At 35.8% G+C, this 16,177-nt stretch overlaps 1 protein-coding gene across 2 annotated transcripts; it reads right to left on the minus strand.

Moving 5' to 3' along the window:
• Window positions 1-1,290: 1,290 nt before the first annotated feature.
• LOC125211618 (probable glycosyltransferase At5g03795) lies at window positions 1,291-5,479 on the minus strand. 2 transcript variants are annotated; one of them, XM_048111494.1, is made up of 6 exons: window positions 4,892-5,479; window positions 4,498-4,806; window positions 3,274-3,560; window positions 2,428-2,660; window positions 1,845-1,936; window positions 1,291-1,694 (listed from the first exon to the last, which is right to left on the minus strand). In XM_048111494.1, exons 1-6 carry the CDS (start codon window positions 5,075-5,077, stop codon window positions 1,593-1,595), a joined length of 1,209 nt encoding a protein of 402 aa, XP_047967451.1. In that variant the 5' UTR covers window positions 5,078-5,479; the 3' UTR covers window positions 1,291-1,592. The 2 variants fall into 2 exon arrangements, with proteins under 2 accessions (XP_047967451.1, XP_047967450.1); XM_048111493.1 differs by having other exon boundaries at window positions 1,845-2,002; window positions 4,892-5,463.
• Window positions 5,480-16,177: the final 10,698 nt, after the last annotated feature.

The raw sequence follows: 16,177 nt of genomic DNA on the forward strand, positions 1-16,177 counted from the left end.
ATATCCATCTTTCTTCTTTAATTAAACACATGAATTAATAATTCCTAAAATTTCATTCAAACAAAAAATGGACCATCTTAATTTGTTGAGACGGAATGAATAATATTTTATATTTTTCAATTACTATTATACCTAAATGATACTAAGAATCATCTTCTGTACCAGCTCAAAACATAAAAGAATCATCTTTTGTACCTAAATTTCTTGAATATTGCGGTGAGAATGATTTATTCTATCTATATACTTCCCCGTCCACAATTAATTGATAAAGTATAACTCTTTTTTTATTCATTCACAGTTAATATATATACTTTTTACTAGTTTTAATAATTGACCTCTCATTCGTATAAAACTAATATAATATATAAAGTAAAATTCATATTCAATTAACTTTTTCCATCCACGGCAGGAGCATTTATTATTAAGATAGTAATATTGACCATGAATTTAACCATTTTAATAAATTAAAATTTTTAATTTTTTTCTATTGACTCATATACAAAAATATTTTATTGACGTTGAAAACAACATAATTTCATTACTTATAAGAGTATTTTGTTTTGTGTTTCACTTTTTTTTCTTTATTCTCTTTCCATTTTAAAATCAAATGTCATCTCAAGCATCACCAAATACTTTGTTTTATATACACAGGAAATAATAAAAAAATAAATTAAAGTTTAAGATTTAACAATCTATTTACAAATCTCATAAAAGTAATTAAAATTTGACCAAACTTCATATTTTATGTGACTATTATCTCTTTATTATTTAAATCTAAATATTTTAAGCACGCAAATACCACATAGATAGTACTCTAAGAAAGATGGCCCATGACTTGGGCAGCACGAGATTCTATGAACTCTTATTTTGTTGTTAGGTGGAGAGAATAAAGAGAGAGAGAAAAAAGTAAAGGTAAAGGGATTTCTATTTTAAACAATACGTCATCTTAGGTGGGACAAATTAAAAAGGAAAGTGAGCCATCTTCAATGGGACGGAGGGAGGTACTTGCAATTGAGTACTCCATCTGTCCCTTTAAAAATGAAATGTTTTTGTTTTTGAATTGTCTCATTAAAAATAAAACGTTTCCTAAAATGGAATCAACTTTATCTCTATTTTTTCATATCTCTTACTTTACTCTTTTTTATTAACTCACAAAATAACACCACATAAAATCTCGTGCCAATTTCAAAATATTTCATATTTAGTAGGACGGAGAGAATACTTCAGAACATATAGATAAAAGAAAAGAACTACCAAAATCAACTCAATAAGGATAAATAAATTGAGACATCACTGAATTAATGCTCTATTTCCATAAAATAAAAAAAGGAACCATAAATCAGAAATGTTCACCCTGTTAGGATTGGTAAAAAGGAAGAATAACACTACATGGATATAGATGAAATAGTTTACTAGGCACCCCTTCACTCTAAAATTGGTATCGATTCTATCTGCAGATCTAAAACATTTTTAAAAAGTAGACACGAACGAATGAACAAATTGCAACTCACAAGTAGTAATATACAAGTTTTTCAAAGTCACAACCAGCAGAAGCTAGCCATGTGTTGAGATGGAGTTGTGTGATTTAGAAGTTAGTACTTGATTACATGATGGCGTAACCAGAGCTCGTACATGATCATATGGAAGGCGTCGTGACTCACAGCAGGTGAGTTCCAATGGAAGTGTTTTTGGACCTGACAGCAGATCATCGTAAAGAATTAATTTACAATCAGTTACTCTGTGCGCTCAATGCACAAAACCAATATCATGTAGAATAGAGTAGGGAAAGATAAACTACTTAACTCGAGATTTGAATTTACAATCAGTTAAGAATTGAATTGTACCTTATGCAAATTGTTGTGCAATCTGACAAACTCTTCTTGTGTGATATTCTTCAGAATTTGCTTAAGCTGGTAGACATCCTTCTCCTTTAGTACTACCGAAAATTTATGCCAATTTAGTATGTCGTTGAAAGGCAAGTCGTAGTAATTAGAGAGAATCACTGTACAGAACAATTAATAGTTAATCAAACTACAATTATGAAAACACTGAATACTTACAAATAAGTAGTGCATACACAACATATAAAGCAGCACATGTTCATATATATTCTTCAAAATATTGAATACAGAATGATCCATTTTTCTCCCCTTTTCTGCAAAAGTATTTCCATTTCTGACGGTACAAGTCGTGGTTGTATTCAGACGGTAAAATAAATACATATTCATTGCTGTAACTAGATTTCCATTTCTAATACTATGACTATATTCCAATCTTGAGAAATGTTATGCTACACACCTATACAACCATCCGTGAGCACCATTTGTTTAATACACGTTTAGCGACTTTCATGAAACATAAAGGCCAAACCCGCTAAAACTTATTATAACATATACATAGGTGAGAAGAGAGGGGATTAGTTCTCACCAGGTATACATCCATAGTGTATAGAGTCTGCTATACGGGCACTATTGACTTGAGAGCCACCTGGGCAAATGCAGAATTTTGTTCTGTAAAATCTCTTTTGATACACAAGATGCCCAGTGGCCCTGTTAATTCTGTTGTTGGATATGTCAAGTTCAGTATCATTTTCCCATACTTGTGCCAATATGACACGAATCTTGGAATTTCTATGCCCTGCCCAAAAAGCGAGTGTCGTCCTGCAACATATGTTAATTAATTCTTCAAATCCCGTTCTTAACTGATGAATAGAAATGGATAAATGGAACATTGTAAAAGAAAGATTAAACCATACTATTATGGTTCTAAGTGATCAGCTCAATCTACTCAATACCATATATTGCACTAAGGGGGCATTTACTTTGGGTGACAGAACAGCAGCTAAAAGTAATACAGGCTTATGTTGACCTGACCATAATTTCCTGCAAAGGAGAATATGCGTGTAGACAAGAGATAGTAGCTAAGAGTTTAGCAACAGAAAGTCCACTTTTCACCCAGACAGAAGTTTCAGCAAAAATAATACTAAAGTGAATCCCCCTTTGGCACTTTCTCAAGGTTCATGGGGTTTCAAGGAATGAAACGATCTCCTTTCTTTTAAAGCCATGGAGGTTATTAGAATTTTTTATTTTTATTTTGATCTGACCTTCTTCAGATTGTAGATTACTCTCAGAAGCAGATTGGTGAACATATTTCACGCATGGTAAGGTTAATTAGTTCAGCTAAACAACAGCAAGCACCTTAATAAATCGTATATCAAGAAATTAAAATGCAAGGCAAGGAAAACTTAAGAGGTCCAATTTTTGAAATAAGTACCTATTTTCTATATCATTTTCTCCAGCAGGAAGGGCAAAGGGCTGAAGAACTTGAGGGAGTGCAACATCTTTGTGTGGTATAAACCCAACATCATAGCTGGGGGAGCAAACAACACGAATTGAGTTCTTTATAAGGTTCGGAAGCCCTTCGGTGGCCCTCACACCAACATCATGACAAGTAACAAAAAAGTGATCTGCACCTAGAGTTCTATTCCAATATGGGTATTTGGACATCAATCCCTCCACATAGTCCCGGACAATTATAGTCATGTTCTCATATGAGATACCCTGTATGTTATTGTAAGAAGATCGAAAAATCAGCAATTCAAATCCTCATATATTAGTATTGCAGGTAGAACACGAAAAGGATTACAAGAAAAACTATTCAAGCTAACAATCGCTAATAACTCAACCACATGGAAAGCAATTGAACATAAACATTACCTGTTTTTTATATGAGTTAACTGTGTAAGTCTTTATACATAACAAACATTTTGCCTAGATTAAAGTAGCAGACAATTATCAGTAATGAGATGTGCGGTAGAAATAAGGGCAGTAGCAGAGCTAGTGAAATCACATTAGACCTTTGCTTTTAACCTTTTATAGTAATGAAACAGCTCATGGTGATAAGCCAGGCAGTTGAAGTGGAAGGAGATAGTTGTTTAACCATTTATCACACTTTCTCGCTCAAAGAACAAGATCATTAGGCATGCTGAGGAACAAGTTCAGAAAAAGGAAACAACATCTGCTCAGAAAGTAAGTAGAATTATAGTGCTTAACTGACTTATGAAACTGGATTAGGATGGGTGACTTCAGCTGCCCTTTTCCTAAGTTCTCTAGCTTCGAAGGGATATATAGGTTAACCAGAGGAGCACTTCCTGATTACTTTGGCTGCGTTTTTTTTTGCTTATGAAGACCTAAGCTGAAAACATTCCATTCCCTTCCATTTATACAATTATATGAATACAGGTAGTTTCTTCAGTAGATAGATAAAATAAATTTTTACAAAAGAGAAGAAATAAATATGAAAGCTAATATTTAAAATCGTTCAAAATCAATGCAGTAGGAACTCCAACATCTGAAGCAGCTCAATGATTCGATTTTAACAAAAGGACACAGCATCTACAGAAGTTAAGCATTTAACAAACTCAATGGAAGCTGAATCTCGAAATCAAGCATCAAAAGCAACCGCATTGCCAATGAAAATTGACGAATGTCGACATACCTTTCCTCGCATCTTATGGCAAGAGATCGGGATGAAGAACAGATCCGCCTGATCTGGATCATCCGTCACGAATTTACTATCCCTAAGATTCTGAAAAAAGTATCCTTCGCTCGCGTATTTTCCGGTGAGCTTCCGCGGCGTCTGGTAATAGGTCTTCGGATCCCCATCGGAGTACACGTACACCTTAAATCTCTTCAACATCTCCTCGTAGTTCAACCTAAACACCTTCGGCAAATGATACACATCGCCTTCCTCCGCATCGTCACTCTCCTTTCTCTCTCCCTCCGCAGTATCGCCGTAATCAACATCCTAGAATGAGGAAACGGAGAAATTGATCGAATCGAAACATGAGAATTAGTGAATTGACGCAATTCGTAGGCAGAACAAGTAGTACCTCAGGCAGGGAGGGTTGTACGGTAGAGGTGGTAGTGGTGGAGGATAGGAGAGATGGTGAGTGTAGGGATTTAAGGGAGAGGTAAGTGAAGGAAACGAGGGTTACGATAGCGACAGTGAGGACGGAGCGGCGAAGCGTGCAGAAAGCGGCGAAGGGCGGTTGCTGATGGAGTTTTACCGCGGACATTGGCTGCCGGGGAGAGGAGGCGCCTAGTTCCGTAGATATATCTTCCCAAGCTAAACCAGAGATATTCAAAGAGAGTTCAATTCATTCAGTGCAAGATGGCAGAGTATCACGCATTTACCTATGATTGCTTATTGGTACACCAATCACGATTTCATATTTAAACTTTGTGGCAATGAAATTATGATTACGTGGCATATTTTTTTTATGATTACCGATGAAAGCTCTCGACACTGAGCGGTTCATCGGCGAAGTAGTCAGCAAACAGCCAATTGTGGGTAGCGATGTGGTTCCAGTTGATTGTACGTCGATGCTGGATCCGTCGAGGGACCACTGGCTGCATCTCTTCCCGAATGTGGTTTTCCAGTTCACGGTCTAACTCCGCTCACACATGCTCCCAAATGGCGTTGTCGAGGAGCTTTTCCATTGGATCCTCATCACCATCAAATGCCATCTTTATATAGAAATTTCGTGTAGAGTAGTGAAATGTGAGGAAAATGGATGGAAAAAATGAAATGGGAGTAGGGTATTTATAGAAGAAAAAAAATATGACTTGGCGCCTATTATGTGAGGAAAATGGATGGAAAAAATGAAATGGGAGTAGGGTATTTTATAGAAGAAAAAAAATATGGCTCGGCGCGCAATAGGCGCCGAGCCAGCGCCCAACGATCGCCGAGCTTTCCCTTTCCCCCATGGCTCGGCTGTTGCAATAGGGCCCTAGCCACCACCCTAGCTGCTAAGCGGTGGCTAGGGTCATATTACTAATGTTGTGTTGGGGTTTTGTGCCCTTTGCACAATGGAAAACATTCATAAACAAATAAACCATGCATACAAATTTATTTGACTGATAATGGGACCAATTACTCACATGTTAAACAACCAATTGCATACAAGAACACACATTAATTCATGCTTATGTAATTTAAACCCTAATTCATGAATTCCTACGGTTTAGAATTACCGATCTGATCATCCAAAGAATCGATGATTGCTTGCATCTTCTCCATGTGATGTTCTTCATACTCAACCATGAACCTTCTAATCTGTATCCCGAAACTTAGATAATGACCCTTGAGTGGGCAAAGCTTGTCAGAATCGAAAAGGACTTGATTAAAAAGAAGACAAAATATTAGTTATGTTAAAAACCGATTTTTCGTCCACTCCTGAGCGGGAGCACAAAAATTATGAGTTAATTCACATTAAATTTCCTATCCAATCTTCTTTTATATAGAGTTATGATGAGTCAGATTAGGGATCTATGGAGGTTGGACTTGGGACAAACTTGTTGGACATTTACAAATTAAATTGAGCCTCAATTTAATTCAAAGCTGAACATAATATTATTATAATCCACTATAGTATAATAATATTGATTGCCCGTCCAATCCCAAATTATGAGTAATCCGGGCTTTACCTCTTTCATTTATTATTTCATGTGTTTAAGATATAAATAGCCATTAATTAATTTAAGTTTGCTATTTGATTTTAATTAATTAATATCTTTTCCTAAGAGTTCTCTAGTTCAAAATCTTTATTTATTATTCTTGAATAAATTCCAACCGGCTGAGTTTCTGAATAATAAAACCTTTTTCAAACACCTCGTGATGATATTATCAAACTGGACTCACCCAGCACACGATTCATTATAATGACAATACTAGCACCTCTAGACATTGATCACCACTACCCAAAATATCAGGATTCTTATTACGAAAAAGCAACACCTTTTTGATAAATCAAAGTAGTGCATAATCAATATCGTTTGTTCAATGTTATGTCAACAATGATTAAAAAATAACAATCACGGAGACCTCGTGTTTCAGTAAATAGCAAGAAAAACTTATCTAAACTGTTAGATCCTTCATTGTTATACCACATCAGTGTCGTTTATTTCCTAAGGTAAGGAAACATGTGGACTGACACCGCAACCTTTCACGATAGGTAGCCAAAGCCTATCAAGGTTGTGAAATTCTATTTATCATCTACAAAGAACCAACTGCGTCACCCTATGTGAACGTCGTTCACGACCAATCTACTATGTAGAAGAATTAGACTTGTTTGCTTCTTATACATTTAAAAGTTTTAGAAACATCTTATATGTAACACCCGCCCTTTTTATTTCTTAAGTCTTTTAGAAAACCGACTTATTAGTATTTTTTCTTCGCGCCTAGTCTCTTTTACCACGCGTTGTGATCGAGTTAGAAACATCTTATATGTAACGCCTGCCCTTTTTCTTTCCTAAGTCTTTTAGAAAACCGACTCATTAGTATTTTTTTTCTTCGCGCCTAGTCTCTTTTACCACGAATTGTGGTCGAGCTTTATGTTGGAAGTACGTTTAAGTGGTGAATGAATATAGTTCTACAACAATATTTAATTTTCTTATAGTCCGTTTGTGAAGTCCGAGTTACAAATGAAAGTTCAAAGACGTTTTACATAGAGTTCAATACTAGAATAAAAATAACGACACAACTTCTAACAACGCGAGAGCCGTGTCACGACATGCTCACGCCAGAAAGTCACGGCGGGCAATCGCGCACGCTATCCCAGACAACCTGTCCCTCACTCGCTGAACCTTGCCCGATAATCACGTCATGCGCTCCCGCTACCTACACAAAATAATAGAACACGTGTTAAATACACTTTTGACATCAAATTAAGACGAGACGTTTGACGAAATCACATCACATTAAAGCACGGTTCCCAAACGACGGCACACAGTTTCCAAACTATGACCGTACTTGTTAGCTGTCATTTTAAGTGACGAGATGTAAGATGCTTGCCATTTATGGTATAGTGAATGATTGAGGTGACAACTTGTCTCATTTGGCAAGAAGTCCATAACCTTTGGACAATGTAATTCTTCCATAAATCAAGCTTTTACCCATGTTTTTCCCATGCAGCATTTCTTTTATAATTACTACATCCACTCCATCCTTTAAATCTTTTACTACTACAAAAAAAGCACTACACCATCAAATTACACTCAAGTGAGGAATTGGAAATTTTCAAGCAAAGGAACTCTCATCACCACCTTCACTTCTTCATTTCCTCAAGGTATCTCTCTTTTTACCATTTTAAATTTCCTAGTTTTAGATCACATTTTGCTTAGTTCAATTACACCATGATAGTAAATTTCTTTCGAATTATTCTCTTCCTTACCAACATCGATATGCAGAAAATACTTAATTTTTCATATGCAACTTAGCACTTTGATATAGAACTACAAATCCTATTCTTATCATATTCTCCCATGAACATAGCTTAGCCCTTATATGCTTGAACCAATAGACTTTAACGTCAAATCATGTTATCACGTGATTAGACATTTTCATGAAAGACTTAACTTGAGTAAGCCTTGCAAATTTAGTAGACGTGCACAAATTTTAAGAATCAAGGGTAGAAAGTGACTTAGCTTGTAACGGAGAGGGCTGCTCCGGCAGCCACTGCCTCGGGTACACTCATGCCCAAACGGCGCCACAGCTGCCCCACCGGGCAGCTACCGCTGCTGTCACTCGGCAGCTGCCGCTGCCGCTGCTGCCCCTTAGCAGCCTTACACACCGAACTCGTGCTGCCGCCACTGCTGTCACACACGGCCGCTGCTGCCTCACACGCACAAACGCTCGTCAGCCGCTGCCCCGTGCATATCTCGCTGCACTCGGTAAGCCGGTGCCTGAAAAAATTTAACCGAGAAAGAGAGAGTTGGGGAAAAAAGAGAGAGAGTCCTAATTTTTTTTTTAAACTTCTTTTTATTAGAGTTCCTTTTCTTTTAGATACTTTAGGGTTCACACTTTGCGCTAAGGTAATTTTTTTTAGTGTGGTCTCTTATTCTCTAATGTGGGCAGAGTTTAGGGAATAAAGGAGAATATCGGGAACTTATTAATTTAGCATTGGGCTCTAAGTGAGGAATGTACCTGTTATTTATTTAATTGTTGGGTTTAATGATTTTATTTTTTCTGTTCGATAATTAAAATGTTTTCGAGTGACCACATGATTAATTACTTTTAAATTAGAGAGTTGTGTTTTGATAGAATGAAGTTATTATGATTGAACCTCGAACATAGGATACATATTCCATGTATAATTACTTTTAAATTAGAGAGCTGTGTTTTGATAGACTGAAGTTATTATGATTGAACCTCGAACATAGGATACATATTCCATGTAGGATCATTGCATGTCATGCACCTTATGTATGTTCATAAGACTAATTGAATAAATACCCTCTTTCAAGAAGGGCGTGTACAAGGAGTTTGCTTTCAAAGCCGAGCTTGTGTAGAGAAGTAGTACTTTATTGGGAAGCATCGAGGTGGGCTCTATATCCAACACATCATGTGTGGATAAAATTGTCAAGTGTATATATAATGATTTTTGTTTGATAAAATCACACTTACTTTCTTTTCAAATGTTATCGTGCCATAAATTATTTGTTTTATGATGCCTATCAGTTTGACAATACCAAATGAATTAATAAATGAATCGAATTCGGACTCCAATAGGACCAAGATCCTACTCGAGTTAGTGTACACAAAGGAATGGATCGTGAGTCATCATAAAGGTTGGCCGGTAAATGTGATCGTGGAAGGTGGCCACCTTCCCGACACAGAATGAACTATCAGATATGGTGGATTAATGGAATGAACTTAGTCTAATCAGACGAACTTTATGAAAATGAACTTAGTAAACTCGGGTCTTTAAGAAAAACCCCATGTGTTACTGTGCTGGCATGATAATGATAAATTTTCATATATGTGTAACTTTCGGCAATGTGTCTACTGAGTACCCCGTACTCAGCCCTGCATGTATTTCTTTTAAAGGATTCTCGTGGCATATGTCTTCACACATACGGCCATGTGTTACAACTCCTTCCGCTGTGCACTATTATAGTAATTTATACTCCAATCCGTCTCACTTGTGACATTCGTAACCCAAATCATACGTCATAATGCATAATTACATATTTGATTATAGTTATAGGATATATTTTTATTAGAACTATAGAGCTTTGAGTGGGTTAAGTAAACTACATATTTTATTATAATATATTTTATTATAATATGGTATTTAGAGTTTTGAGTGGGTTAAGTAAACTACATATTTTATTATAATATATTTTATTATAATATGGTATTTAGTAAATTATGTGAGGTTTAAGTAAATTATTACTTTTTTTTTATCTAAAAATATACATTAGTGATATTAGCAATCATATATCACATAATTACTTGTAATTGGGTTTTAAAATTAAAACAAGTGTATTATATATTAGGTGTTTATGTATATTAGGTGTTATTACGTGTTGGACTAGGAGTATTTTTGCAATGACTAAGCTATTCTATTTATGTATACGTAAGGTGGGTAGTTCCAATCAATTAAAGTCCAATTTTTTTATTATAGTTGCTTAAAATTTTATTTAACAATATCAATTATAATGTTTATCTTTGTTTGATACGTGTGTGAATTTTAGAGTTAGCAAAAATGAATAGGCGAGAATTCTATTCCCATATCCGACTCTAACTTACCTTATATAAGCCAAAGTGTATTTTTATTTAAAGAAAAAAAAGGGAAGCGAGAACTTGGAGTCCGAAGGATCAAGATTAAATGGGAAGAGGAGTTAGGGGTTCAGGTAGAATACTTATTGTAATCAGGTGTGTATATAAATCACACTTTTGATTTTACATATTTTTATGTGATTGATTCCTATGTGTTAAATTGGAGTGAATATTTGAATTATATGACGTGAGACTAAAATGGTTATGTGTTATTTGATATTGATGGTGGAATATGACGTGGATATGTGATTTGTGTAATGCATATATTTATCTATAATATTGGAGTTAATTGATGGAATATATGGATATGTTATTGGTGCAATGAATATATTGATGTATGATATTGGAATTATTTGAATTATGGAATTAAAGAGGATATGTGACAATCTTGCCCTGGGTCTGATATCAATGGTAATGAAAATAGACTTACGGGTCATATTCAATGATAATGGACCTACGGGTCAAAGAATATATGCAAAGAGGGACCTTCGTAGAAAGGTCAAATCAAAGAGGGGCCTTCGTGGAAAGGTCAATATGCAAAGAGGGGCCTTCGTGGAAAGGTCAAAAAGCAAAGAGGGGCCTTCGTGGAAAGGTCAAATAATGAAAATGGACCTTTGGGTCGTATACAATGGAAATCTCGGGCAGATACCAGGCTTGATCTGTCACAGAATAGTGAAAAGGACAGAGAGACATATGCATATGGATATTAAATTATTTATGATATTTATTACTTCCGGGATATATTTTGATGAAAGAATGTGTTTGATATTTGTGTGTGAAATTAAAGGTAAGGTTTATATGCACTGAGTTGTGGCTCATATAAACCACTAAGGGCATGCTTGGTATGATGGAATGGAATGAGGGTGGAATGGAATGGAGGTTAGAATGGAATGAAGATAGGAATGAAATGCCAATTTCCTTGGATTTCCTTCGCATTTTCATCCATTCACTCATTCATTCCATCACACCAAGCAAATGAATAGAATGGAAGTAGGAATCACATTCCATTCCACCATTCCATTCCAACATACCAAGTAGCCCCTAATATTTTTCAGGAATAGGATATCAATGATGCGTGGATTGATGTGAGTTACAGTTATTATAAGGGTCGGCGGCTAACGCGTTTTGGCAACCTTCTCATCCTCATCATTTTTGCATATAGATAAATGTGTAGTATATAGAGTGGTGAGAGGGCCCCACTACAGTTTAGAATATTTTGAAATATGTACCTGATATAATATGTGGATTTTATGTAGTTAACACGTGGATTATTTATTTTAAATTTTGAATTTATTTATAGTAAATGTATAAGTCATAAGGGTTGAGGTGTGACACCACTAAAGATGACTCACTTTCCTTTTTTGTTTGTCCCAACCAAGATAACACATTACTTAAAATGGAAACACATTTATGTCTACTTTATTCCCTCTCTCTTACTTTACTCTCTCCACTTAACATACAAAATAAAATTGTATAAAATCCCGTGCCGCCTAAGGACGGAGTCATCTTCCTTGGGACGGAGGGAGTACTAGATGGGTCATAAGAATAATGATTAGTGACGAGTGACCTGTGATACACACTTTTGATCTTCATGATCTTTCGTTGACTTGTGAACCTCTTTTATCTTATTGAGAAGTATTTGTGTGTCTTATTGTTAATTCTTTCATTCCCATTCTATCCCCTCTTCTTAATTCCCCCTAGTTATGATTCACCGAGCAATGCTATCCCTCAGCAAGGCGCGGTACGTGACAGAGTGTTATCCGAGCCTAAGTTTTCTTTCCACTCTAAACCCACGAGTCTTCCTTCTTAAATGGTTTGGACTTGATTCACTAGACCATGTGACGACTCAACCAAAGCTGAACACCAGTTCATCACACTCAACGAAAAAAGGTAACTTATGTTTTTTTTTGAAGCAAAAGATGAAAGTGTGAGTTTTTACGTGAAAAGTTTAAGAGGTTGAAGGGAATGAATAAATCTTGAAGTTGACCTTTAGGATTTTATCGTTGAATCAAAGAACATAGAATGTTTGTTGGAACATATATACTAAAAAACATTTTTCGAGTTTATTATGAATTTGATAAATTGCTTGTATATTGTAAACTCTCCTTATTTAATTTGAATAATAAATGTTTTCTTCATGTTGTGCATTTTACTTTAATGGGTATTGACCGTATTTAATTATATAATAAATTGTATAATTAAAGCGCCGGAAAGTAAAATCAGTCTAAGTCTTCTACATTAAAGGTTGGGTCATGGAACAGGTCATCACAGTAGGTGGCCCAGCCGGTACCTTGTAGAAGTAAAACTTTTTCACAACCTAGATAGGCTTTGGCTACCTATCGCGAAAGGTTGCAGTGTCCATCCAAAAGTCGTCTTTACCTTGAGAATGACTAGTGACACTGGTGTGGTATAGCATTGGAAAGATCTAAATAATAGGCACGTCTTTATTGCTATCTACTGTAAGACTTACAATGTCTTGGTGATTTAATATTTCTTAATCTTTGTAATAATATAGGGCACACGTTATTCGATCATACACTGCTTTGACTTATCAGTAGGTGCGGATTTTTCGTAACTCGATATTCCTGATATCTTGGGCAGTAGTAGTTGATAACTAGTATGGTGTCAGTTTTATTATTACATTGAATCGTGTGCCTGCGTAGTTTGACTATATCCCAAAGAGGTGTTCGAGAGAAGTTCTATTATTCGGAAACCCGGCCGGTTTGGATTTTATCCAAGAATAAATAGAAAATGAAAGTATATTTTGATATACATCTCGTACTAGACAAACTCTTGGAAATAGAAAGATATTAATTAATTTAAAGTCTATAGCAGACTACAAATTAATTAATGGATATAGAAAGTCTTAGACACGAGATATAATATATTAAAGAGGTTAACCCGGATTGCTTGTAATCACGGATTGGATGGGCAGTCAGTATTTCTTCGATAGTGGCACAAAAAAATTCCATTGGCCTTATATTGAATTATGAGTTATAATTTAATTAGTAAAGAAGGTCCAATTGGGGAGGCCCAATCCAAGCCCCATAGATCCCTAACCTAGCCCATCATAAACTCTATAAATGAGGATGTAAGGAGAGGAAACAAACACACATTACACAACACAACACAAAACCCTAGCCTCCACACTATAGAATTTTCGGCTCCCTCTCTCCCGTAGGGGTTTCGAAAATTCCCTCTTTGTGTGTTTTTTTGGCTTTCTTGTCTTCTCCTTCAAGATCCTTATAATTTCTAAAAGATTCCTCCTACAAGGAATTTAGATTATAGAGTTAAGGGTCATAGGTTAGAAGATCATTGGTCTTGCATTCATATTCAAGCTTCAAGATCTACACGTGGAGAAGTAGCAAGCCACTTCGATTCTTTGGAGAATCATAATTGTAAGTATTCAACATCATAATTTAATTTAAATTATGTGATTAATTGCGCAATAATATGTCTCTACATGTTCAAGCAAGAAATTGAATCGATCCACATAATCTCCTAAATAGATTCTTTTGTGGATTTATTTAATTTGCAATTTTCGCTGCGATTTACCCCAACACGAACTTAGAATGACATGTATAATTTTATCATTACTTTTCTGAGCAAAGAAAACGAAGAGAATGATGTAACAATGAGTCATTCAACACACAGAAGAAACATATAAGATTGGAGAAGAATGTTTTTATTGCTTAATAGCATGGACTAGTTTTATCGCTCAAGTGTTCTAAACCTTGAGGCATTTGAGTCGACTACCGTCTTAATCCTCGAGAGTGAATGAAACCAACTAATACCCATTGACAACTCTGCTCCTTACGCGTTCTAAAAGTAAACAGTTGGAATGCAAACAGGTCGAGCAGATTTACTCAATCAAACTGGTCAAGCAGAATCTAGACCTAGTCGCTTGTCGTCGGATGCGCTGTAAGAGCTAATATCAAAACCTTAACCCATAATACTATTGATTAGTATAGGGAAATAAGGATCGATCCCACGAGGAGGAATGTGCTAAGAGTGTGTTGGAGGTTGATTCACTTGGATTTTACATGACTTTAGAGGGTAGTTTTACTTGGTTTTGATCATATATTGTGTAATTTGAGACATGGTTATAGCTACTTCTCTATTATGTTAGTATTTTGACCATTTTGTGAAGAATGTGTAGAAAAATGTACAAAATATGTGGATGTGCAGCTGCTCAATGTTCGAGACAGATTATCTGGAGATTTTGAAGTCCGATTCGCATGTAATTCATACCATTCTCTTCGTCATCGAAAGAGCTTCGCGTGGATATCTTAAACGTCTCAATCGGAGTTCGGTAGAAGAAGTTATGACCGTTTTACCAAGACTGCGCAGAGCAGTGACATAGCTGGCGACCCGCCAGCAAAAGACGAGAAAAATGCCGTAAGCAGCTGGCAACTCGCCAGCTTCGACGCACACCCAACCTGGCGACCCGCTAGCTTCGTCGGACAGCTTATTTCGGGCCCAAAGTCAACCCTAGGTATATATATGCCTAGGAAACGCCTCCAAACACAACTTACACGCCTCCTACCCTAAAAATACCACTTTTTCACCTAGGAATAAGAGAAGAACGAGCAGAGGACGAGTATTCATCGCAAGATTGAAGACGAGGCCTCCAATCCGCCCAATCCAATTCTAGGAGTTTCTACTTTTAGTTTTATTCTTGTTCAAACAATGTTTTTGAATATTTCTTTGAATATTTCTTTGACTTTTGTGTTGAACATGAGTAGCTAAATCCTTCGTAGAGTTCTACGGGGGAGATACAATGATTCTTATGTTTAATTGATTTCCTTTTTCTATGCCTTGGCTCATGTGGTTATTTTGATTTCTTCTGTGCTTATACATTTATTTGACTGATCACCTTATAAATGCATGTGGATTTTACTACAAGAACTGAGAAGTGAGTAGTTTAATTTGAAAGAGAAGAAATTGACGTCTTTGCCAATATAATCGAGTGATTTGAGCCTTTGAATGAAGCTAAGTATCTTAGGAGCTATTAGGAGTTGTTGCCTTAGTTCTAGGAAGGAAACTTCAGTTCTAGATAGCAATCTACAAATTATATGCTTTGAGAAAAGATATAGTTGAACCTTAGTGATAGCTTAATAACCCTTGAGACCCTTTGTTGGCATAGTTAAGAAGTTAGTTGAGCGTAGGATAGTTGTTATCGATCCCGTAGGATTCTACCCTTCTCATCCTTGATCTACATTCGTTTTCTTTTTTGCTTTCAGTTCTTTAGTTGTTTTTAATTGTTTTAATCTTGCTTTTAAGTAGATTTAGGAAACCCAAACTTTCCGATTCATCTAGATAGTAGTTGAGGTTGGTTTGTGGTAATTAGGTTGACACTGATTGTCTCTGTGGATACGATACTCTTTGCTTACTATTTGCTACATTAGCCCCGTACACTTGCGGGTATACTTGTGTTAAAAATAAGTTGAGTCAAGTTTTTGGCGCCGTTGCCGGGGACAATTTTGTGTTACTATAGCCTAATATCGTGATAAAAATTAAGATTACTAATTTAGATTTTACTTGCTTTATTTTT

Source organism: Salvia hispanica, chromosome 3, assembly GCF_023119035.1.
Source record: "Salvia hispanica cultivar TCC Black 2014 chromosome 3, UniMelb_Shisp_WGS_1.0, whole genome shotgun sequence".
NCBI lineage: Eukaryota > Viridiplantae > Streptophyta > Magnoliopsida > Lamiales > Lamiaceae > Salvia > Salvia hispanica.

Excerpts from the sequence above, each read along its gene's own strand:
- LOC125211618 (XM_048111493.1), bottom strand. The coding sequence starts at position 5,077 with ATGTCCGCGGTAAAACTCCATCAGCAACCGCCCTTCGCCGCTTTCTGC. Across the intron at positions 2,003-2,427 it reads ACACTATGGATGTATACCTG|TGATTCTCTCTAATTACTAC; the intron begins GTGAGAACTAAT and ends TGTTCTGTACAG. Across the intron at positions 1,695-1,844 it reads TGCACAACAATTTGCATAAG|GTCCAAAAACACTTCCATTG; the intron begins GTACAATTCAAT and ends ATCTGCTGTCAG.